Source organism: Paramisgurnus dabryanus, chromosome 7 (assembly GCF_030506205.2).
Source record: "Paramisgurnus dabryanus chromosome 7, PD_genome_1.1, whole genome shotgun sequence".
Classification (NCBI taxonomy): Eukaryota; Metazoa; Chordata; class Actinopteri; order Cypriniformes; family Cobitidae; genus Paramisgurnus; species Paramisgurnus dabryanus.
The window spans coordinates 22,858,123-22,883,208 of NC_133343.1; the positions used below are offsets into that span (position 1 = coordinate 22,858,123).

The 25,086-nt window shown below is 36.5% G+C and overlaps 1 protein-coding gene and 1 long non-coding RNA gene across 6 annotated transcripts in view; both read left to right on the forward strand.

Annotated features, from left to right (window-relative positions):
• lrp8 (low density lipoprotein receptor-related protein 8, apolipoprotein e receptor) overlaps window positions 1-25,086 on the forward strand; it is a 248,637-nt gene that overhangs the window by 84,093 nt on the left and 139,458 nt on the right. For all 4 annotated transcript variants that reach the window (XM_065272696.2, XM_065272699.2, XM_065272697.2 and 1 more), the window contains exon 3: window positions 13,283-13,405. In XM_065272696.2, the coding sequence (XP_065128768.1) occupies window positions 13,283-13,405 (123 nt within the window). The remainder of the gene's footprint in view (window positions 1-13,282; window positions 13,406-25,086) is intronic.
• On the forward strand, window positions 19,864-23,690 carry LOC135757926 (uncharacterized). Of its 2 annotated transcripts, XR_010536370.2 has the most exons (5): window positions 19,864-20,844; window positions 21,432-21,491; window positions 21,599-21,689; window positions 21,789-21,868; window positions 22,241-23,690. It is a non-coding gene; the product is annotated as an uncharacterized lncRNA (long non-coding RNA). The 2 variants fall into 2 exon arrangements; XR_010536369.2 differs by having other exon boundaries at window positions 19,877-21,491.

Here is a 25,086-nt window from a genome sequence, read left to right on the forward strand (position 1 = left end):
CTCTGATACTGATATCTGTACCAATGAGCAGTCATTGGTAAAAATAAACAATAGTTTACTGTAATGCTTTGTCATTGCTCTCTTTGCTCTCTTTTGCTTTCCTTTGCTCCCCCCCCAAAAAAGTCATCTGCAATGTTTTGACAGATCCTGATAATATCCGTTTGACTGCTTGTCCTCACCTCAGTGCTGAAAATAACAACTGCGGTCTGCTGTATATTTGCTTCAAACACTTGTCTTCGGGCTCCAAAGAACCAAGAACAACATAGATTAGGTTGTCACCACCTTTAAGCGTCCTTAAAATCACACTTTGAAGTCTGAATGTATGACATAGAAGAAAGGTGACTCTGAGAGTAAAGTAAGCAATCCCATGGTCTATGAGTTCAGTACTATGCCCTGAGAGTTACTGTTCAATAGGGCTGTGACGGTTGTCATAATTACCCCACAACCACGGTGGTGAATTGCGACCCGTTGTGGTAAAGTTGGACCTCTCTCTTGGTCACTCAAGGTTGCAAAAAAATCTGCGCAACCAGTACACCATCAGAATGCATTTTTAGTGCGGCTGGAAACTCCAAAAAGATTTCTCACTTGAACCAAGTGTAGTTTAACGGATGGAAGTGCGACAGCATGCACACAGGCGCCAATCCGGTGGGTTCCCCCGGGGCTGGGCTCGAGCACCCACCGATATGGCCAATCACATGTGCTCATTTGCTTCACATTTTGCATCTAAAACCTCCTGCTTTCCTACTTTTTAAACCGCGTGGGCACTCCAAAGCGTCTGTCGTTGCTAAGTAACCTAAGCATTAAACTAAGAACAGATACTCAGGGGCCAGACCATGCAATGCCTTATATGTCAACATAAGGATCTTAAAATCAATGTGAAACCTAACTGGAAACCAGTGCAAAGATTTCAATATTGGAGTAATATGCTGATTTTTCCTGGTACCAGTCAACATTCTTGCAGCTGAATTTTGCACATATTGCAAATTATTTTTATTAAAACAAAACTTGAAAGAAATGCATTGCAGTAATCAATGCAGAGTCTTTCAGTCACAGGAAAGGAGAGCACAGTGCGAAGTCTGGCGTTATTTCTGAAAGGAAAAAGGAGTTATAAACAGTATATTGCACATGTGGGTCAAATGACAAAGGCTGCGTCCGAAAAAATTAAGCAGCTGACTTGTTGCCTCGCTGCCTCATGAGCTCAGAGAAACGCTTTCAGACACACTTTATAGGCAGCGTGTATATAATATACACAGATAGCGCCTTTCACATATTTGAAAACTACAATAGTAATTTCTCGCTAGAAATGCACTTAATATAGAGTGTCACGAAACAGACATTCATGATCAAGGCACAAAAAAGCTGAATTTCGCACCATGGACACAATTAAAGGTGTACAAAGTGAAAATATACATTTATTTACACTATTTGGCTCCAGACGCTTTCTTGGCTGCCATTTTATCTTTTTAATTTCGACCAGCCTCAAATTCCCCATGCGCACACAGACATAGAATTGGGGGACAGGATGATGGATGTATCTCAGGAGTCAGGAAGTAAACCTAACATTGGATTCGGACATGCCTTGATGCCTTCCTGCCTTGGAATGCTGCCTCAGAAGGAGGCAATTTAGAGTTTTTGGACGCAGCCAAAGTCATATATATATATATTTAGATTTTAGAGTCATCAACGTTTTGCGTTGGTAAACCAGCTTTACGCAGCTAACGAGGAGAACCAACAAGCAGGACCTCACAGTCTTATCACTGTTAAGCCACACATAGTTTTGGGTCATCCACCTTTTTATCTTACAGATAAATTTTGAGAGAAATAATTATCCACATTTTGTCCAGGCTTAGAATGAATATAAATCTGCATAAAAGTGGTAATTGAGCCAGAGCGATCTTAGGGCGCACTCACATTACCCAAACCAAACCAAACCATGCCCCAGCGCAATTGTCACCCCTCCCTACTCCCCCAGGTGCACGCTTTCACGCTGTACTTTTTATCGATCCAAGTCCGGGCGCGCTTTCGTCATTAAGATGCGTTTGTTTTGAAAAAAGCAGGAAGTAAAACGCTCTCTTAACACTAGAACGCACCGTAATGATAAGTCTGTGTTTTTTATTCGGAGTTGTTTGGTGCGCGATTACAGACAGCCCTCTCACATTATTGCTTAGTTGATCTGTCACGTGTGCAGCTTGGACATTCACGTAACCCCGCTGCGCGCATCAACAAGTTTTTACGGAGGCAGATGAAGGTGAGTGGTCGCGTAACTGACGTCTTCACCTTTTGAATCGCGCTCAGGCGCGATTGCGCTAACACCACAGCCTTCCGCGCCTGAGCCCAAGTGAACCGCGCTCCGGCCCACCTCTGCAACCCGGCCGCGGCGCAATTAACCAATCCGCGCCCGGGCACGGAACAGAGCGATCACACTAGTCAAACAAACCAGGCTTTGGGGGTCAAACGCGCCCGAGCGCAGTTTGGTTTGGATAGTGTGAGTGCGCCCTTAAGAGCAGTCTTAAAGGAAATATATAAATGCTAAAAATGCAAATGACCTAATATTGAACCCTGAGGAACACCAGTATGGACACTGCCCAAATCAGATCTGAAACCACTCATAGAGAAAAGGTGATAATTCGTGAGATAGGATCTAAACAGGTTAAAACAGTTTCTGAGACACCAAAGACAATATTTTGATTGACAGTGTCAAATCATGGAGTTTTCTGGTCCCTGTCCACATTCATTATATTGAAGAGAGCAGCACAAACCTTCTCCTAAAGTTTGGTTCATTACATTGTTAGAATAACATGATAATAAGTAAACAATTTTAAACTTCTTGACAACTGTCAATTTAACACTCTCTTATGTAATATTGCATGGCTATTACATGCCAAGCTGCTGTTGTAATTGTATGCCACCCTAAATCTGGGTTTGCATATTTCTGCATGGATTTAAAGCTCAGATTTAGTTGTAAAAAGTTTATTCTGGATCAGCACTTCAGGGAAACTTTTATTCCCAGCCAAGTTGCTGACACCAGCAATAGGAGTGCCTCTTTTCTCCTTTCAGTGGGACGCCCCTGTGCCATTCCAAATTTTTTACACTGCATTTAAGAAGATATTTTGTTGTACAAGAACAGATTTCAACTTGTCAAAATGCTCAGTTTAAGCTTTTCAGGTGCTCATTGACTAGAGCTACTTGCATGCTTGCAATCGCGTTCCTCTTCAGTATCTCGTTCACAGAGATATTCATACTCCTTGAAGTGTTAAACAAAAAGGCTACAGAAGGTGTGCGATGAAGGTGCTTTCACAAAATCTGCATACAGAGGCAGCGGAGGCAGATTAGTGCTCGGCGTTCAACTGTGACGCATCAGTGTAATGCCATGCTCATGGGGGTTTATCTTCTTACTTTAGTTGTGCCTCTGAAATTCACCTGGGTTTCAGGCTTAATCTCATTGTTACCTTTGCAGCCTAAATTTTTCAGGTGTGTGGTGTGTACTGGGGACATACTATAGTGATATCTTAATGGCAACAATAAATATTGTAGACTGCAAGGGACTTGGTTCATTAAAACACACTGAAACCAATGAATTATTTGTTTCCCTTTCCCTTGCGTCATTTTTCTACATTGGACATGGACACAGCAATGTCTTCTATAGTGTTAAAAGGACAGTTGGGCAAAAAATAAAAATTACCCCATGATTTATTCACCCTTAAACCATCAGAGTTATATTAGAAAATGTTCATAATGGTTTTTGAAGCCAAATAACTGCATCCATCCTTTACAAAAAATAATCCAGATGGATCCAAGGGGTTAATACATGCTTTTTGAGGGTTATCGATTTTGTAAGAACAAAAATCTATATTAAAACTTTATAAACTATAATTAACAGTTTTGAATTCAAGTTGTGGAATTGCAATATTAAAGCAATTAAAAATATCATAGCCCTAATATTGTAACATAATAATATATTGCATCACTAGATGCCTAATGATTTTCTGTAGCTATCCTTTAATGTTACTTTCATTGTTGTTTTTGGAAAGTGCTTGCTACCATTTGATGTTTTATTCTGTGTGTGTGTATTTCAAAGTCTTTCTTCTTTGATGGTCTTGCTGGCTAGTATGGCCTCTCCGTATCCTTACATCCACACTCTTTGTAGTTCATAGGCAGCATGTAAACTGACCAGAGACACTTTCACACATGCACACAGCATAACCGGTCTTTACACAACTCTCTTATCCTTTTTTAAATAGGATCTCTTCCTTATCTTCATCTCTTTGACTTGTACATACTCTCTCACATGTGGGAACTGAGCGTGTCACAGCATGAAGCATGGAGACCTTCACAACACTTTTCACGCTTCATGGTTTGTGCGTGCTACATAACTACTATAGGGTACTTAGGAAGTGGAGTGTGTCTCCGTGTGTCTCAGTCACGCAGTGATACAGGCAGTACATCTTATCGACTGAAGTGGGGGGAATTGACAAGCCTATGATTGTATGTGATTATGTGTTTGTATGGCTATCTTTATCTCAATGTTAGTGCAAATAGAGAATAATGAATGATAATATAGTCCCGAGAACATAATAACTATGTAGATGAACATTTTTAGTGTACAGTGTTTTCTTTTGTTATTATGTTTACATTAATATTTATGTTGTAGTGTTTTTTTAATCTAAAATACACAATTTGGAGCAAAACTGTTTATCAAGTATATTAGAAATGCTTGTATTAGAAATTCAATAACTAAAAACAATAAAAAATAATCATATCATTGCAATTCACAATATTAAGTATTATTGTAGTATATATTAAGGTCATTGTAATATTTATAATCTCTGTTTGTTTTATATTGGCCACAATCTCATCATGAATATTTTTCAAATATTTAGTATATTGCTGAGCCCAAATATCATGCATTATACTTTAAAGGACAACACCACCGGTTTTCAATATTTTACTATGTTATTACCCTGAACTTAGATGAATTAATACATACCTATCTTTTTTCAATGCGTGCACTTAATCTTTGTACAGCGCGTCGTGAATGTGTTAGCATTTAGCTTAGCCCCATTCATTCCTTAGGATCCAAACAGGAATGAATTTAGAAGCCACCAAACACTTTTATGCGCCCAATTTTTTTGCCACATAAAAAAATCGCCACGTTTTATTTTGTGCCATCATACTTACTCATGTAACTACTGATGTAACAGTCTTTAAATAGGGAAAACATGGAAGTGTTTGGTGGCTTTTAAATTCATCCCTGTTTGGATCCTAAGGAATAAATGGGGCTAGGCTAAATGCTAACACACTCACCACGAGCTGTACAAAGATTAAGTGCACACATTAAAAAAAGATATGTATGTATTAATCTGTCTAAGTTGAGGTAAGAACAAAATAATATATTGAAAAACTGTGGTGTTTTCCTTTAAATAAGATTTAATCTGTAAGCATGAGACGGACTGAATGTGTGATCCTTTGAGATGCATCTTTTCACAGACTCCATTTACTGTACATTTATGACTGCTTTGTGTTTATAGCCCTTCTCAAGATGGCACTGCCATTATCCCATAATAGGTGAGCTCTCTTATCTGAAACGAACACTTAAAAGAACATACAGTAAACCGGTCAGTCAGTCAGCTTTCCAAACAGCACACTATAGGCATGTCATCTGTTATAACTGATTCACGTGGCCTGGGTGACATAAGCGGACTATCAAATTTTACATCAAAATAAACAATTATTAGACTAGAGCTGCTAGAAGCTAATACATGTCTGTTTTCTAAAAGCTCTTAAAAACCCACCTTTAGGCATGATTTTGTACCTTAAACCGGAATTACATCTTAAAGCAGATTGAGTGACAATTTCCCAGGGTTTTTGCCAGTTTCAAGGAAGTTGAAGGTGTCAGCTGTGCTTAGCCTGCAGTCAGACATTCTCTGTGAAGTCTCGGAGGAAATGGCTTGTGAAAATCGAAGGACTTTGACCTATTCTGCAGTCATGTCCCAAGCAGACCACCCGCTACATGAAACGATGGAAGGGACCAAAGAAACTGCTACGTACCGCTAAACATCAATCCCTAGAGCTACTTTAGTGGTCTTTGGAACAAGGAATTCTGGGAATGTCATGGATTTACCTACTTGCACTAATTGCGAATACATTCCCAATCCTTTGCTTTGTTTCTTTACACAAACAATTTAGTTATTCTGCACGGTTAGGATATGACCGGGGGGATAGGAGGCAAAAGTGCCACAGAACCCGCTTGAAGTCAGGTGAAGGGTGATTTGTTAGTGCACACACATGGTAACAAACCCCAACACACAGTGTAAAAGTAGCAAAAAAAAAAAACTGTACAAAAATGTACACTATATCCAGTATTTACAAGCACTATATACTAGTGATGGGCAATTTCAAGCACGCTTCTTGAGGCTTTAAAACATATTTTTAGAACAGTCTTGCTATTATTTTGTAAAAAGTGTCAAATGTTTGGACAGATCTTGCTGCTTTTACACTATTTTAACCAGCAGGTGTCACCAGCGTGTATGGTGTTTCTTACGTTTCGAAAAACTGAATCAATTTGCGAAGCAATTGGTTCAATTGATTTAAAGCTTCAAAAAGTTTGTTTCTACTATATACAGTATTTAGTTCCGCTAAATCAATTGATCTGAACCACATGAACATAAAACAGCAATATACTCTGAATGGGTGATTCTCACAAAAACTTGGTTTTAAAAATTTCAAGCATAAAAATGTAAAAATTGCTTAAATTTACTTTTTTTTCCCACCAGACATTGAAAAACAAAGTCTGGAGTAAATGGGAACATTAATTTAAACACTTTTACTTATCATTTAACACTTTTTGTAACATAATTTAAAAAATGTGTCCTAAAAAATCTCATTACCGCAACAGTCAGAAAACATCAACACTGACATATTTTCAAAATGACATGACAAACCTGAAAGAACATAATTTTGAGATTCTGCACATGCATTTAAAATCAAAGTATTATGCTTCTATTAATTAAATTAACATTTAATAAGCATCTGTTGCGGTAATGATAATCAAAATGTCGTGTAAGCATTCTGACAAGACAATATTTCAAATTAACTGTAATAAAATGATCTTACCTGGTAGCCATCTTGAAGTAACTGGTCCATGTGCTTGGTCACTCAAAACCAAACTTTATTAAACTTCTGTATGTGTGCTTAAACTGTTCTCAAAAAGTGTTGCGCAGGATGAGAACATCAGGCATGGACACATCATTTTCCTAATTTTTCTTCATTATTATTATACATGAATATTCAGTAAATATTTTTTCTGTCATCTAAAGTAGTCTAGCAAAACATCCATTTATTTTTTTTCAAAATTTTAAATATTTTTGTGTTAATTTGATTAAATTACAACATAACGCATGTTCAAACACAGCCGGACACATTGCGGTAATGAGAATTTCAGCAGAAAATGAGATAAAATTGACAAATTATGAATTCTGATGTTGAAATCACACATTGTGCCAGGTAGAACACAGTATTGTGTTAATTCTGATGCTTTTTAATATTACCATATTACACATTTTATAGCTAAAATCATTAGTGCCGTGGTGTTTCAATGGTTTCATGAGAATCACCCGAATACAGCCTACAAACTCCTACAACAACCCTCATTGACCGACTGTTTGGGATGCATTTTATAGTCTTAGCTTGCTCCTGGATCAAACCATTCTAAAATTGGTAGGGTGTTTTCTTCTCTGACTATAGAAACATACATTAAATCACTTGGCAACAAAATATACACTAATGAAAATAAATAAGTACAAACATACACAATTTGGCACACATCAAACAACCATTAAGAGAATTTAAACAGCAAAAACAAGACACTTTCATATGAACTGGTGACACATATGATGTCACAACCAAAATGGCTGCTCAGCATGGCAAGGGTATAAAAGTCCTAGGTTGTATATTGCACAGGTTTGGTTGTATATTGCAAAATGTTTGCAATGTATTAATGTTAATTGTAAATGAGGTTAGTCACATTGCCTTTACTTTATCTTACACTGTGACATGCACCCTTGCATTTTAAAGAGTTCACCAGGGGAATTACCATTTTCACATGTTTATATACATTATGTGTGATAATATTTGATTTTGTCCATTTTAAATAGCTTGATGTGGTATTCAATGGAACTGTATATGCAACCTTAAATGTTGTGTGTTTCTAGTGTGAGTATCTGCATAACGGAATATATGGTCCTTGTAATACATATCATCTTTTAATCAGCACATCCCATGAGTCTGTCTGCCTGTCTGTGTCTGAAGTCCTACAGGAAAATTTGTTAAACCAACACCTGTGCTTGCCCAGGTTTTCCCACACCCACGCAACATAACATCCAGCTCCCCAACTCAGTAACATCTGGCATCATTCAAGCTGTGATTTTTTTTTATGCAAATAACAACAAACATGTGACACAAAAATGCATTTGCAAAAATAATGACGTCCCACCCCAGACTTCATACAATTCAACCATGTGACACATTGGACTGCTTAAACACACATAGCATTGTTGTAAGAGTCACCGTGCTGTTGCACTTTCAGTTAACAAACAGCTTTTTTATAATTGTATGCACGTTACACTAAAAAAATGGTCTTTGTCAGGCTATGTGGTAATCGGACCTTAGGTCTTTGTAGTGGAAAAAGGTTCTTAAGACTATGAAAAGGTTAAAAAAGTTCCTTTCAGGAACCTTTTACTGTAAAGTATAATTCTGTAGTCGTGCGTAAGTTCTGTGCCTTAGCTGCGCTGTAGGCTATGCGTAGGCTGTCTGTAGCACAGCGTAGCTTGACTCGCACCTCACCAAAAATGTAACAATGTGTCCGTTCTCCGTGGACAGCAAGCACTGTGATTGGTCCACTAGAAAACCTCCCATCATAGCAAAATATCTGCATTGCATTGCTTCATAGGCATTTCCGCTTGCGATGGTAAGAACAAGGATGGGAAAGGAGCGATTTAACATAAACTGCAACAAAAGTCACTGTTTATTTTCCTCCATCACTGCTGGTCTCCTCAAATCATACACAACACGCTGGCTTTACAGGCCAAGCTGCTGGTTCTTTGTCGTTGTGCTGCTACATGCGTGGATACTGCCCACCAGCAGTCTTGCATGTGTGTTTCTGTGGACAACGACGCAGAAGTATATATGAAAATCGACGCGTAGTCTATGCCGTAGTACCTACGCACAACTATACTTAGATAGTGTTGGATATGAGAAAACAATTGACATGCTTTCCCTTTAAGAAAAGGAATGAAGTGTTTTGCTTGAAAGACATGTACAGTAGTCTGTGGTACAGTCACGTTTTGTCCTTGTGATAAGGCTATTGAAGGATCTTTGGTAATTAAATGGTGCTCAATGCTCACTGACCACCTCTTTCTGTAGACTTTGAAAGTACTCAACCCATAACCTACTGGTTTCAGGGGAAGATAAGGGATTAGGAAACATGGTCTCTGTGCTGTGTGAACTGGTAAATCTCTAGGCTTGTTTCAGTATCAGGTAGCTTGGCTGAGGAGATAGGAGAGACTTAGATTAAATCCTCTTGTTCTGATGAGAGGCTTGGGATTTGCCCACCGTTCCAAAGAAAAAAATTATAGAATAACCTCTCTGTAGCTACCTCTCTCGGGTTCACAGTGAATTTCTTTGAAGGTTTGCAATATTTTAACATTCGATTTAATGATGAGTAAATTTGATAGAGTTTGTGTTTATTATTAAAATGTTATGTTTAACTGATTTTGTCATCTTTTTTTATTTGTTTCTAACACTGTAAACTTAACAATGAAGTGCTACAAAGTACGTATAAATATGAAACAATATCACAAATAATTAAAAAAACTGTTTCTATTAGGGGTGAGACGAGACGAGACACGAGATTGGGTTCACGAGAACGAGACAAGATTTTAACATTTTTTTAAAGAAATCCTTAATTATAAAATAAATGAATGGTAAACTGAAATCACATTATTTTGAAATGTTTTAAAGCTCCCGTTCTGTCTGTGATTTTGAAGCTTTGATTGTGTTTATAGTGGGCAATATAACATGTGTTCATGTTTCACGTGGAAAAAAACGCGGAATTTTTCACACAATTTACTTACATTATGTATAGCGCTGTTTTCACTGTCCTCAAAACAGGCTGATGTCTTCCTTGTTATGTGAAGTCCCTCCTTCAGAAATACGTAACAAGTTCTGATTGTGTAGTTTGTTTAGTGTGCTGTGATTCGATAGCAGCTTAGCTTAGCAGAGCCGTTTGAGCCAAAGCTGGTGACTGACGTATTCATGTGGGCGGAGTTTAGTCAATGAACTGTTTTACTGACATCATTAAAGCAGGAAATAGAGGGCTTTAGTCCAAACCGGCCGTTTGTTGTAGGCTTTTGAAGAGGAATTCTATTAAAGAAAATATATCGCCCGGCAGTGAACTTTGAGGTTTATCATTTTACAGGTGTTATTTATGCTATTATAGCAACATTACACACTAACTAGGGTTTAAAAAATGGTATCAGGAAGAACGTGACCTTTAAACAACATTTTAACCAACATTTAAACAACATTTTAATCAATTTTGACCCTAACAATTATTTTGCTAATTGATAATGATGTAATTTAATATTTTTTTGGTAATAAAAATTGACCCAAGTGAGCACTAACCTTTAAAATTACATAAAAATGACGATGCAATAATAAAATATAGTATCAAAACAAGTAAACACATTACAGTAATACAGCCTTTGCATTATGTATTATAACAAATAACTGCAGGGGGCGCTTACGGGCCCGCTTCTGTTACTTTCCCTTTAGATGCCTGCTTTTATCCAAACATCATTTAAAGGTGCAAAAGAGGATGTTTTTCGCCGACTGAGAATCCAAAAACGGTTACTGAGTTTTTTAAATGAGCGCATGCTTAAGAACAACCTCCCTCCTTCACGGCTCATTTCTAGGGAACGCCTTCCAAAAACTCATACACGAATATTTGAACACGAGTGTTTGTTTACCACCGGAATATGCTGTGTCGCGTCAGTGGATTCATTATGTGAAATGATTTGATAATAAACAAATAAGACGTTAAAACGTTAGATCAGTCGACGCTACTCCCATATCAACTAGCATGTAGCATACTGGTCACTGCCTTACAACTATAGTACAAGAACAACGTCAATATACCTGAATAACAGTACAACAATAATTATTCCACAAAGAAAAAATAATCACTGTTACCTGTCGGGAAGAATTTTTGCGAACTGCGCATATGTCTTGACACCTCTCTGTTCCTTCATTGCTCTCCAGCGTTGAAATGTTTCTCCAATAACGACTCTGTTTACATTACGTTCTTCTGACAATTTTCTCCTATTCCCAGCGGCTTAAAAAAGTCTTTCTTTTGCGTCCTCCTTCGAGTTTCTTCTCTACCGTGGTGCAAATTCGAGGAGGAAAGCAGGATCGACAATGAAAACAAGCCGAAACTTAAGACGGAGTTTCATGCGCTATGCGTATGCGTCGCCTGTGTAAAGTTACTGGAGCGCGCACGTCTCTCACAAGGATCGTAATGGCAGTGATTGACAAGTCAGAGGGCCAATCGCTTATGCGATGACCACATGAGCATTTGGCTGATGTTTTTAAGGCCCTATCTTGTGCACAGATGACGTATATTAATATTATTACTTTCAGTGCAGCTAATAAATAGTCTTTTATCATTTAGTAAAGACAGTTTCAAGTAATATTGCAAAAATGTATTAAACAAACATCCTCTTTTTCATCTTTAAATCAATTTTCTTTAATATTTGTCCAATTATTTACAATAGAAATGTTACAGCCACTGTTATTCTTGAACAAGAACATGCAAAGATAAAACCATATAAAGTCAGAGTGAGTTTAATCTATGAGACACTTTTTTGACAGACAAACGCAACGCGTCTCAGAAGAACATTATTGGAAACCCAAACAAAAATATAGTTCATGCACATTGCACTGGAAAAGGTTTAAACAGAAACTTAACTTTATGCTGATATAAGGACAGTGGCCGTTTCTCAAACAAAAAGCTGCATCCTCCGGAGGTCGCCCATGCAGACTGCATACGTCATCAAGCCTAGTTTATTTCAGTTAACTGAGCATTACATTCGCAAGTCTTAAGCATATTAAAACAATTTACAATTAGCTAAATATAATATTAAACTTTATAATTGTTAATATTCTGTAATAAGACACTCTTTAGATATGCAGTCTACAAATGCGACCTCCAAAGGATGCACGAGATCTCGTCCCACCACTAGTTTCTATACAAAGACACATTGTTTATAGGGAAAAATTTAAACGCAAGTAGTATTTGCAGAATATGCTGTTGCATGTTTGTGAGAACTATAAAAAACGGTTGTCCTCTCTGATAAAGCTCTTATTGGTCTTCCTCCCAGAGAGTTGACAACGGTTAATCATTTACTCTCCCTGCAGGCTGTTTTACCCCATCCACAGATTTACTAGACTTAAAGGGATACTTCACCGATTTAGCATTCAGCTTTGTATCTGTAGAAACCCGGCAGTATTACTGAATGACCATGTTTCCCTCCCTCATTTCCCCCTGAGAGGAGAGATATCTGCATTTTGGTTCTGCAAAAAAGTCCTCCGATGATGTAATATGACGATTTTTGCATCATCGGAGGACTTTTTTGCAGAACCAAAATGCAGATATCTCTCCTCTCAGGGGGAAATGATGGAGGGAAACATGGTCATTCAGTAATACTGCCGGGTTTCTACAGATACAAAGCTGAATGCTAAATCGGTGAAGTATCCCTTTAAGGCAAGCTGTCTTTATCTACACACATTCACAAAAAAACTAAAGTTAAGGGTTCATATATTCACAATAATGTGCACCTGTGCTTTCGTAATTGATCCCAATAGAGCCATTTCCTCAGTTCATTCAAAGTCTATTCCCAATTAAGCCACAAACACAACCTGAAGCAGCAGCAGAGAAATATTGTGCACCTAGCCATATAGCGCTTGCCATTTGTTGTTTGGATCTTAAGAATGAAGCTTCTTAAGTTTCTTTCTCCGTTGTTGCCAAGTGCAATTGGTTATCAATTTGTAGTGATCTAATTTAGTCTGCTCATAAAGTGTGGTGACCTAATTCTGTAAATCATTTATGTTTGATTTTAATTATATTATGCACTTTCCCTGTTAATGTGTGCACATACAGTGCACATTTGCATTCATATTTAATGCATTAACATGATAAAAAATACATTTTCTCTCTTTTCTTTAACAGCCAAAAAGACGTGTGCCACGACAGATTTTGCTTGTAAGAACGGACAGTGCGTCCCAGCCCGCTGGAGATGTGATGGAGAACCTGAGTGTCCAGATGGTTCAGATGAAGCAGAATCCACCTGCTGTGAGTAATCTCAGCATGTGTGTGTTTGTGTTAATGTGATGTTGGTTGAGTATCATTTGCAGTACACTAAAGCATGTAAATATATAAGAGAATATAAAAAATCACTTATTATTCTGTGAAATTTGACATTTGGTCATTTGCAACTGTATGACATTGGTAACATCACTCATCTGAGTATTGCAAATAATCTTGACTGGTACTACTTTTATGTTTAGTCTATCACTTCGCTGTCACTTTCCCTTATGCCAACATGAGTTTGTTACAAATGAGCCAATTAAATACTTTAATCAATATTTAGTGTCCAAGTTATTACTCGTGTTGCAAGTAGCTGTGTAATAAGCAATATAATTTACATCCAGCTGGTTGTTATTTAAAAATAAACCCCTTTTGGGTGATACATATCCTTATACAGTAGTTCATGTTACAGTAGAGGCTATTTACACCTGGTATTAAGATGTGTTTTGGTCAATCAGATCACAAGTTGACGATGCTAAATACAGGTGTAAACAGGGTGTGAAACGTTTTGATCTTTTTCACTTTCGACCACATTCAGAGGTAGTTAAAATCGCATTTCACCAGATTGATTTTGTGGTGTAGACGCGCATGTGATTGTGTTTGAAAAGCCCAAAATCATTGTTGTTTCATTTTGTGAGTGTGTGAAAGTTGCCAGTACCACTTTTAGCATAGCTTAGCACAATCCATTGAATCTGATTAGACCATTAGCATCGCGCAAAAAAAAATAACCAAAGAGTTTGGATATTTTTCTTATTTAAACTTAACTCTTCTGTAGCTACATCGTGTACTAAGACCGACAGAAAATTAAAAGTTGCGATTTTCTAGGCAGATATGGCTAGGACTATACTATATACTATATTCTGGCGTAATAATCAAGGACTTTGCTGCTGTAACATGGCTGCAGCAGGCGTAGTGATATTACGCAGCAGTGGAAAATAGTCCCCTTAGTAAATTTCAATGGCAGAGGACTATTTTCGGGCAGTGCGTAATATCACTACGCCTGCTGCAGCCATGTTACAGCAGCAAAGTCCTTGATTATTACGCCAGAATGAGAGTATAGTTCCAAGCCATATCTGCCTAGAAAATCGCAACTTTTAATTTTCTGTCGGTCTTAGTACACGATGTAACTACAGAAGAGTTACGTTTAAATAGGAAAAATATCCAAACTCTTTGGTTATTTTTTTTTTTGCGCGATGCTAATGGTCTAATCAGATTCAATGGATTGTGCTAAGCTATGCTAAAAGTGGTACCGCCAGACCCGAAGATCAGCTGAATGGATTCCAAAATGGTAAAAATCAAATGTTTAACACTAGGGGAGCTGGAAAATTAGTATATTTTCAAACAAAAAGAGGAGTGTCCCTTTAAGGAATAGTTCACCCAAATTGAAAATTAGCCCATAATTTACTCGCCCTCAAGTCATCTTGAGTATATATGACTTTCTTCTTTTAGCTGAACACAACCAAATTTGTATTAAATAATACTTTTGCTTTTCCTGCAGCCTACTAATGGCATTGGATAGTGCCCCATTTTTAAAGGTTCAGAAAGCACCTTCATCTATCAAAACTAATCCATACAGTTATTAAATATCTCCTGAAGTGGGGCAATGGGTTTCTGTAGAGAAAATATTTATAAGCCGTAGGTGTAGCATAAGCTCAGATAAAAATAGATGCCTCTCGCAAAAACAACATAGCCATGTGTTGTTTATAACAGAGGAGGACGGCAAACAGAGTGACTACTTCTCGTAAAAACAAAACTGTTCGCCTTTTCTCGTTTAAATTAAATGTAATTCATCTTGCATTCTATTTGCCTTTTGGTAAAAACAAAGAAACATAATTCAATTTTTTTTTTGTCCGTGGGTGTACAAGAGCAATCAAGCAAATTAGAAATCTTCATTAGATTTGAAATAAATTTGATCTAATAATGATTTGAGAGACTCGTCACTCAGCATCATGCGATCATAAACCTCAAAATTGCCAAATTGGTTATTGAAAAAATTTTATTATTTGAAACAACATTCATGTAGCTACCTCCAACTTTACAGAATCACTGTGCAAATACTTACAGTAGTGATTACTGTACTGTATATCCAATAATTTAAGCAACGTTCTTCATTGTAGTCAACATTGCCTTAAAATGAGTTGTGTTCATATTTTGTCTTACAACTAAACAGTTAAAGTTACGTCAATAAAGTTAGTTTGCCTTTTATTTGCATGCACCCAGCTCTTTTGTTTTTCATTATCTACCAAGGATCGCCTCCAGTGCAGTTTCGTAATCTACATAGCTGTTTTAAGCTCTGGACTGAGACTCTCTTGGCCATATGATGCCATTTTGCCATTGGCTACTGTTGTATCTCCAGCTGTTAATTGGCAGCAGTAATGCCCGCTCCCCACTGGCATATTCACTCAGTTGTGTGCAAGTAATTGATAGTATCCACTCAGATCGCGTGCAAATCAATTTTTGCACCTATTCCTTACGCTCTGATTCAGATGTTACTTCATTAGTGAGCCAGGAGCGCATTCTGTTCCCCTTGCCGCCAAGTGAAGCTTCCAGTTCAGTGATTGCAAGATGAGCTGTGATTTGGCAGTGTTTACCTCTAGATGCTGGAATTTGGGCAGGCAGGGAAGATGGAGACATTGCTTGAAACCCAGGGCTTTCGCCACTGTAGCTATTGCAGGCAGCAATCCGGTATATGCAATGATTGAGGTGTCATGACGATAATTTTTTTCTTTCATGATTTTTGAGGTTCACTGGCAAGTTTTTAAATCTAGAAACGGCAGGGTGTCATTTTTAAAAGGATCTCTTGACAGAAATGCAAAATTATATACAAAACTATATTTATCAGGGGTGTATAAAAACATTTGTATAATGATCCGTTATGTACCTTAGAATGAGACGTTTTTATCTACATACACTTACGTGGAAGTCGCCATTTTGTGCCACCATGTTTCTACAGAAGCCCTTAACGGACAAACTTTTTGTTGTCTCTGTCGATGATGTTTTTCCGGTGGTGCTACTGTAGCTTCTCTATGCGTTTTAAAAGCGAGGGGTGAGCAGTGAACTGAGATGTTGGTTGCAATTCGCAACCTCACCACTAGATGCTGCTAAAATTTACACACTGCACCTTTAAGGTAATGGAGGAAATTTTTCAGGGTTGAGGTTAAGTGTACCTATTTATTTGTGTTAAAACAAAATGAGGGTTAACAGTGTACATATCAAACACTACTGTGTAAAAAAGCAATATGGTAAACATTAGGGATGCACCGAATATTCGGCCACCGAAAATTTTCGGCCGAAAATGCCCCAAAATAGCATTTTCGGCTTTCGGCCGAAAGACTTTTATCACCGAAACAATACGGCCGAAATGTTGTGATGACGCAAACAGGAACCGCGACCTGCACGTGCTTGTCTGAAGCAACATGTATGCGGCGTGGTTGTATTTAGCTTTAACCGCAAAAAGGCGCTAAAGTACGCACAGAGGCACATGCGGTTGTGTCCGGTCCAGACATGATCATCACAGTGAGTACGCCTTTCAAAGATCAGAACTCTTGATGTGTAAACTTTAGAGAGAGTCGCGCAAATGTGTCTCATACTGTATAGTCCATTAACATACATGTGCCGAATAAAGCAATGAAAAACAACGTAACGTTTTTATGCTGCGCTGTTTGGGATTCGCCTTCGTTCTCTGTGTGCACGCGCGTTTAAGTGCCCTCGATAGTGCACACACGAGTGAGACGCAAACAAGCGAACGTAAAATCTTTCTGTTATTGACAGGGCACATATAAACAAAATTATCTCCAAAGTATTCTTTTTCTAATAAAAACATTTGTTTATGTCTTAAGTGTATGTATAGATTACAGTCATAAGTCTCTGCTTATTTAAAGAGACACCTCAATTAACCTACTTAAGTCTAACAAAGAGACAAATAGCTCTAGAAATAATAATATATGTCATTTATACAATAAAGACAGTGTTATGATGACTCATTTAATTCGATTTCTGTACTTAATGTTAGCCCTTATTAATGTGCAGCTTTGTTCTTTTTTATAAATGTTTGTAATTTCTTTATTTGTTATTAGATTTTCCCCACCCCCTTTTTGCTGATCTGAAAAATAATCCAATCCGTGCCTCAAAAACTGTAATGTGATCTGAACCATGAGTTTTGTGATCTGTCACACACCCCTAGTAAAGGTAGTACACAGTGATAGCCATAAATGCATTTGTACAAATAATTGGCATAATAATTTATTTCGGTGTTTCGGTTTCGGTTTTTTGGCCTTGGTTTCCTCATTTTCGGTTTTCGGTTTCGGCCAAGAATTTTCATTTCGGTGCATCCCTAGTAAACATGGTTAAAAAAGTTACTCCAATTTTGTGATATTACTGTTGCATCCAATATAGACAGCAGTGTTTCATCTTGTATTTTCAGTCTCTCTCAAATCCTCAGTAAAATGAAGCGAACAAACAAGTGTCTGGAACCTACAAATATTTATTAAAAATAAATTAGGGAAATGCAACGACACGATGTCCTGTACTCCTTAGAGCAGTGTTTCCTAATCCTGGTCCTTGAGCACCCCCTTCCAGAAAGTTTTAGATGTCTCCTTATTTAACACACCTGATTTAACTCATAAAACTTTATGGGAGGGGTCCTCAAGGACCAGGATTGGGAAGCAATGCCTTAGAGTCATCTCTGTTACTTTGTTGCTTGAGTATTGCATAATTGATTTCTCAATTCTTGAACTTTTGGATGATCATTTGGTTATGTACCTATGTTGCATCTATACGTGAGCAAAGAAATATTCTGCAATGAAATTGAATTGGTCCATAAAGGGTTGCAGGTTATGTTAGTGTCAAAACTTGTTTGTAGTGCCAAAGTGGATACTACAATTTTTCTTTAAATTGTGTTAAATGCTTAATTTTTGCTTTATTTGGTCAAGTCTGTCTTCAATAAATATTAGACTTTCATTAAAAAAATCCAGATAATTTACTCACCGCCATGTCCTCCAAGATGTTTATGTTTTTCTTTGTTCAGTTGAGAGGAAGTCTATTAAGAAAAACATTCCAGTATTTTACTCTATATATAGAGAAATTATATTATATATATTATATATAATGGACTTTATTGGACGTTAACAGTTCACTGTTTCAATGCAGTTTAAAATTGCAGTTTCAATGCAGCTTCAAATGCCTCGAAACGATCCCCAAACAGGCATAAGGGTCTTATCTTAGCGAAAGAAAAATATATTTTTATAAAAAATATGCACTTTCACTGCATGAAAAGAGCTGTATACGGACAAATACGGAATGGGAAATCCCTGCTAAACTTTAGGTTTGCCAGATTTTTGAGGCAGAGTGCTTGGAAAGGTAATACACCAAAGTAAACCCGTGAAACATCCAGAAACCTTACGTTTGTGGATGTTTAAAGGAACTGGTGGAAGTTTCCAGGAATCCTTACAGCTGGTTGTGAGGAGCGGTGGGTGTGAGGTGTGAACGGCTTTTTATATGTTAATGACCCACAGGTAGAGGTGTCTTCTTTGTTTTCAGAGCTGAGTGGGGTGGGGTGGGGGGTTAACCATGTCTCTTTAAGACAGCACATACAGTATTGTGGTACATAAAAACTGTGTTTTCTAAATATGTTTATTATTAATATAATTTAATTAGTCTATTTAAGAAACTAAGCATCATTCAAAATAACTAAAATTCAATGGACACAACTACCATTTTAATGTGTGAAAATTATGTCTCTGACTCAAGAGAAATGCAACAAATATTATTTCAGAATATATATTTCCAACACTTTGAAAACATGTCTCCAACTGCCCTAGGTCAAAAATTGTGAACGTATCTCTCAATGCTGCATACATCATTTAAAGGAAGCCGTTCAAATGACATCATGTAACTCATTTTTGCTAGCTAGAATGTTGATAAATTAGTCAGTGAAATGTAAAGCTGCTTATTTTTGCTGATGTCTCATGATTTGAAGTTCACTGTTTCTATTGTTATTATAATTCTACCCTAACATTTCATTAAATCTTTTAAAATAGAAACAAAAATATCAATAGACAGGTCCATAATCTAAAAGACAGTCTTTCACATGTGGATGCAAAACATGTTGGGTGAAACAGACTGACAAACTCGGGTAAACATATCTGCAGATACCTGTCAGCTACTGTACTTCTAGTCCAGAGGTGCCCAAAGTTGGCCCACAAAAGACCTTAAATTTTTTTATGTTTCATGCATACTTGAAGGTGTATAAAATGCATCACAAAACCTAATGAACTCGGGTACTATAGGCTAAAAATGAAGAGGTTGCGGCAGTGGCACACAGAGAAAAGGATATTTAAAATTGATTGGCAAAACGATTTCTTTTTCCTACAAACAGCCTTGGAAAATAAAACTGCATTAGTTATGCATAAACAGAGTAATGTTTGCTTATTTATTTTTTAAAATATTAGAAAACTATAAATTAGGGGTTATCAGGGCAACTTTAATTTTAATATAACACAACAACATTTACTTTTGGCCCACGGCCCTCAGTCAGGTTTGGCCCTTGTAAGGAAAATGTTTGGGCACCAATGAATGTTCTAGTCTATCTGAGGAGGTAACTTTTAGCATATGATAATGCATGCTTGCACAAAGTCAGACCACATATTATAATGTTTGTCTTCAATCAATCAATTTAAACAAAAGAGATGGGGACTTTATAATATAATAAGGGTCCATATATCACAGTGAAAAAAGACATACATGTATTTTTACTTTAACATGAACTAATGCTGAGTTACAGCATATCCTAATAATAAACTATTGAAGAGTCATCATTAACTACGACATGTTTTTCATTGTTAGTTAATGCAGTCATTTACAATAAATTAATTTGAGTTCATGTTGTAGTTAAGTAAGTTCAGTAAGTTACATGTCTTAACTCAGCATTAGTTTATATTTACTAATATTTAAGTAAGAATTCATTTAGGTATACGTTCAATGTTTCCAATGATGAGCAGTTAATCCACTAAACCCAGAGATAATTCCTGAGGCATGTTTAAAGAGTTTTGTATTTCATCAAGAAGGTGCTGCTGATTCACAAAGATTTTATATTTAAGAAAATCTGAGCATCATTCCAAATAACTGTTAACATGTTTGTCAACTAAACATGTTTTGTAAACGTAATAAACTTTATAAAAATATTTTTTATTTTTTATTAATAATCAAGTATAAAGAACAATGCATAGTGTGAAAACGCGGATTATAAAAAGTATATTAAAGAAAAGGACTACATTTCCCAGAATGCACCTGCACCTACTCATCTGCCCCCACCCTTCAGGTGCGACTGCTCAACCTATGGGCTTGACGGGAAAATTCAAAATCGCGAACCGTTACTGCCTGGACTACTCCGTCTCTTGTTTGTTTGTTTGCTCATTAACAGTAAGGTAAGTTTGATTTAATTCATTTGTCTGCATCGCGCTGATCGGTTGCCTATTTGTTCATATTATGTTATTAACTATGATTCGTTTTTGTCTTTATACTAGAACTGTTTGAATTTAAAGCACAAACAGTAAAACATTAAGGTTATACGTGGTACACAGCGGTAAACATGAGGTTAAAAATACGCGAAGTAACATTCAAACCGGGCTGTTAAAAGAATCAATTCGATGTTTAAATTTTTAAAAACAAAACTTTAAAGAAGCCAAGATGAGACGTTATTTGCTTAAAACAAACAAAACAACAGTAACTCGTGTGTTTGAAATGTTAGCAGCTAGCAAGTGTCTCTCTGCTATTTTAAATGGTACAGACGATCTTTTGTTGTTTTAAAAGCTCATTCAGTTCTGGTAGATGCTGCTTATTTTTCAAGACTGTTTTAATAGCTTTATATTGATTTGTAACAAAGCCAGCTTCACTTTAAGAGAACCTAGATGCTAATTGTAAAGAAGCTTGGAGTCATAATATATTTAAACGTTATATGTTTGCTGTTCTTCATCTTTTTAAATATGAAGTCTATACATGTTTGTGTTTACAGAGGTCATGTACACTGTGGTCAACTTTGTGGACGATGAAGAGGTTTCTGGGTAAAGCTGATGTATGTTTAATCATTCAATGATTACATTAAATTAAAATCAAACATGTTAAATAGTAAACGGATGTATTGTGATATGTGATTTTGATTTTTAATTCTGTGTTTGCCAGAGAAATATAATGAAGTAACAGTGAAAGCTAAAACATCAGACTGATCCAGACACTGAAGAAATTGATGTCACTGCAATCTGGCCAAAATGATGTAAGTTTAATAATGAAATTATTCAATTAAAAAGGTTCAATCGTAAATAGATGTGTTATGATGTATGTGATTCTATTTTTTTTATTCTGTGTTTGATAGACAACTATATTGAAGTAACCTACTGTAATGAAGCTGCAGAACAACACAGAGACTCTGAGGACATCAACACAGAAAATGAAGTAAGAAGATGTATATTAAGAAGTTCTTTGATCATATATTGTTGTATCTTTGTACAGTTTAATGCAGTGGTTCTTAACGTTATTCCTGGAGACCCACTGCTCTGCACATTTTGTATGTCTCCCTTATTTAACACACCTGATTCAAATCATCAGCTCATTAGAAGGGATCTCCATGAACTGAACTACGTCTGTCAGATAAAAGAGATATACAAAACATGCAGGGCAGTGGGCCTCCAGGAATTACGTTAAGAACCACTGGTTTAATGTAAACTTTCTAAAATGTACAACTTTAATTCTATGTCATTTGATTTGTCGTGTGTATGTGTATTAGTATTATGCCAAATACTTATATGTACTTTTATATTTCCAAAGGGCTCCAAAGAGATGTCTGTCCAGATGAGGGTGCATCAACGTTACCTTTGCTGACAAGTATATGCTTTACAATGTAAAACCTAACAGTTAACTTAACTCAAACCATTTAAGGAAATCGGTTGCCTTAACCCATTAAGTTTAAAAAAAAAAACATACATTTGAGTACTGTGAACTTAAGTCTTGTGCAATAATGCACTTATATTTAGTTAGTGTGAACTTAAATATAAGTGCATAACTGCATGTGACTCAATTTGTTTAAGTTCACAGTACTCAAATCTATGTGTTTTAAAACTTAAATGGTTTAATGCAACCGGTTTTCTTAAATGGTTTGAGTTTAGTTAACTTTTAGGTTTTACTGTGAGAAATTCTTGAATAATTCCAAGACAGAGCTCTGCAATTGTATCTACACTGCAAAAAATCAGTTTCTAACTTAGGATTTTTATCTTGTTTTTAGTAGAAAAACTAAAAATTCTTAAATCAAGATGTATTTTCTTGATGAGCAAAATTACCTAAGAAAATGTCTAGTTTTTAGACAAAAATATACAATTTAAGTAAATTTGTGCCTAAACAAGCAAAAATATCTAACAATGGGGTGAGAAAATTGTGCTTGAATTAAGTTTTTAAGAAAAAAGAAAACTTAAGATTTTTTCTCACACCATTGGCAGATATTTTTGCTTGTTTTAAGCACAAATTCACTTAAATTGTGTGCATTTATTTATTTTGTCTAAAACTAGACTTATTTTCTTAGGTCATTTTGTTCATCAAGAAAAAGCATTTTATTTAAATAATATTTCTACTGAAAGCGAGACAAAAATACTATGTAAGAAAGTCATTATTTTGCAGTGTAGGACTGATTTCTTGAACAACAACTATATTGATCTTGCTTTATTTTATTTAAATATTTACTACATTACAGTGGCAGGTGGTGACTTCTTTTTTTGTGAGCACTCGATGCAAAGTTTGTCACAACATGTATATAGCCAGTCATTTGTGTGGTTCAAAATATGTGTTCTGTGTGTATGTGCATCACGTGTTTTGACTAAACCCGTGATGCACATGGTTTACATGAAGCAACAAACACATTTTAAAAACACAAGCAACACACATGACACTCCGAACACTTATTTTGAATTTGCACCCCTCGGATGAGCAGTCACGAGCCGCCACTGCTACATTACATTGTACTGCTTTGAATGTAATTTTTATTGTTGCTTTTATTTTGTTTTATTTTACTCTAATATTGCTTTCTCTGTCTGTATATTTATGAGTTTAAATAGTATTGTTTATGTATGCAACTTTTAATATTTGTGTATAATATTATTTTGTTATTGTGACAATTGTGAATTGTTCAGTTTTTTATTAAATAAACATTTCAAACTCAATTCAAGTTTTTTATTTTACATAAGGGTTTTGGGGTGTATATGAATATAAATATGAATATATATATATATATATATATATAGTGGGGGGGTTTTTAGTCTATCTGCATAGCAGGCAAATAACCAATCAAGTCACTAAGCTATGAGGGCTTGGGTTGGGCTTAATACAAAGTGTAACCAATCAAATAATCTCAACTGGAAAGTTTCAAAGTTGTGTCCCAATAGTTGTCAGAGTTTTGGGAGGGGGTTTTAAAAGCAACCAATCAGTGTTGAGATTAAACACCAATGGAGACACTAGAATTGTGCAAAGGTGTGAAATCCCAGTACCTCTGCAGGTGTGAAAATGTCCCCTGACAAAATCTTCAATGGGATTATTTGCCATGGCAACAAATGGCTGCATGTACCACAGGAATATCCCATCAGCAAGATACATCCGAATTGGTATCATTACGGGAGTTTCCTAACTTGGTGGAATTAGAAGTTTACCCTCAGTGGAACTAGTAGATACATCCGAAAATCAGTGGTGTTTACAGGAGTTTCCTAGTACGGATACACCTCTTTTCATGCAGTGTTTTAAACCACAACATCTCGTTTTGCACTAACTGTGATGACGCAATACCTTATGTATTGTCTTTGGTCCTTTTTCTCCACACTTGTAAATACTGAAGCGGTAGTTTCACATACGTCATGCATAACCTTTCGACATGATTACATAAGGTCACGCTAGCGTGTCAAGGTGCAAGATGAGAATTGTGGTAAAAAATGATAATCATTTCACTAGATAAGACCCTTATGCCTTGTTTGGGATCATTTAGAGCCTTTTGAAGCTGCACTGAATATGTAAATTGTTGGTGTTTAATAATGTCTATTAAATAAAAAAAAAATGTTTTCCTCAAATTTCCCCAACTTAATTTCTTCTCGACAGAACAAAGATAGACATAAACATCTTAAATGACATGGGGGTGAGTAAATTATCAGGAATTTTTTTATGAAAATGAAGGACTCATCAAATTCTTGTTAAAGAACCCACAATAGGCCACACACACACACATGTGTTTGTTTCCACATCCGTGCGTGTTGAAGCCAGACACTTTCCCTAATCTCCTTGTTTCTGTGTTGGATTGCTTTTCAGAATTGCTCTTAGCTTTGTTTTGTGGCCTCTGTTTTTTTTCTATCAGAGCAAAGTCACATAGACCAGAGTGCTTCACTGTTCCTCACACGGCGCTCTGCGTGCCTCAAATAGGCTTATTTCCCAGAATCCTCTTCAAACATTCAAACTCCCTCTGGTAATGCAGAATTAAAGGACTGTCATGCCATTACAGCGGACTATCATGTTGGGCTAAACATGTGAGTAATAGTGAAAAACGACCAGGGTTTGGCAATGGTTCGATGTGGGATATCTTGATCAACGAGATCAGCCGGCTGGTCATTACGGTTGCATTAAAAAGTAATAAACAGCCATGTGTG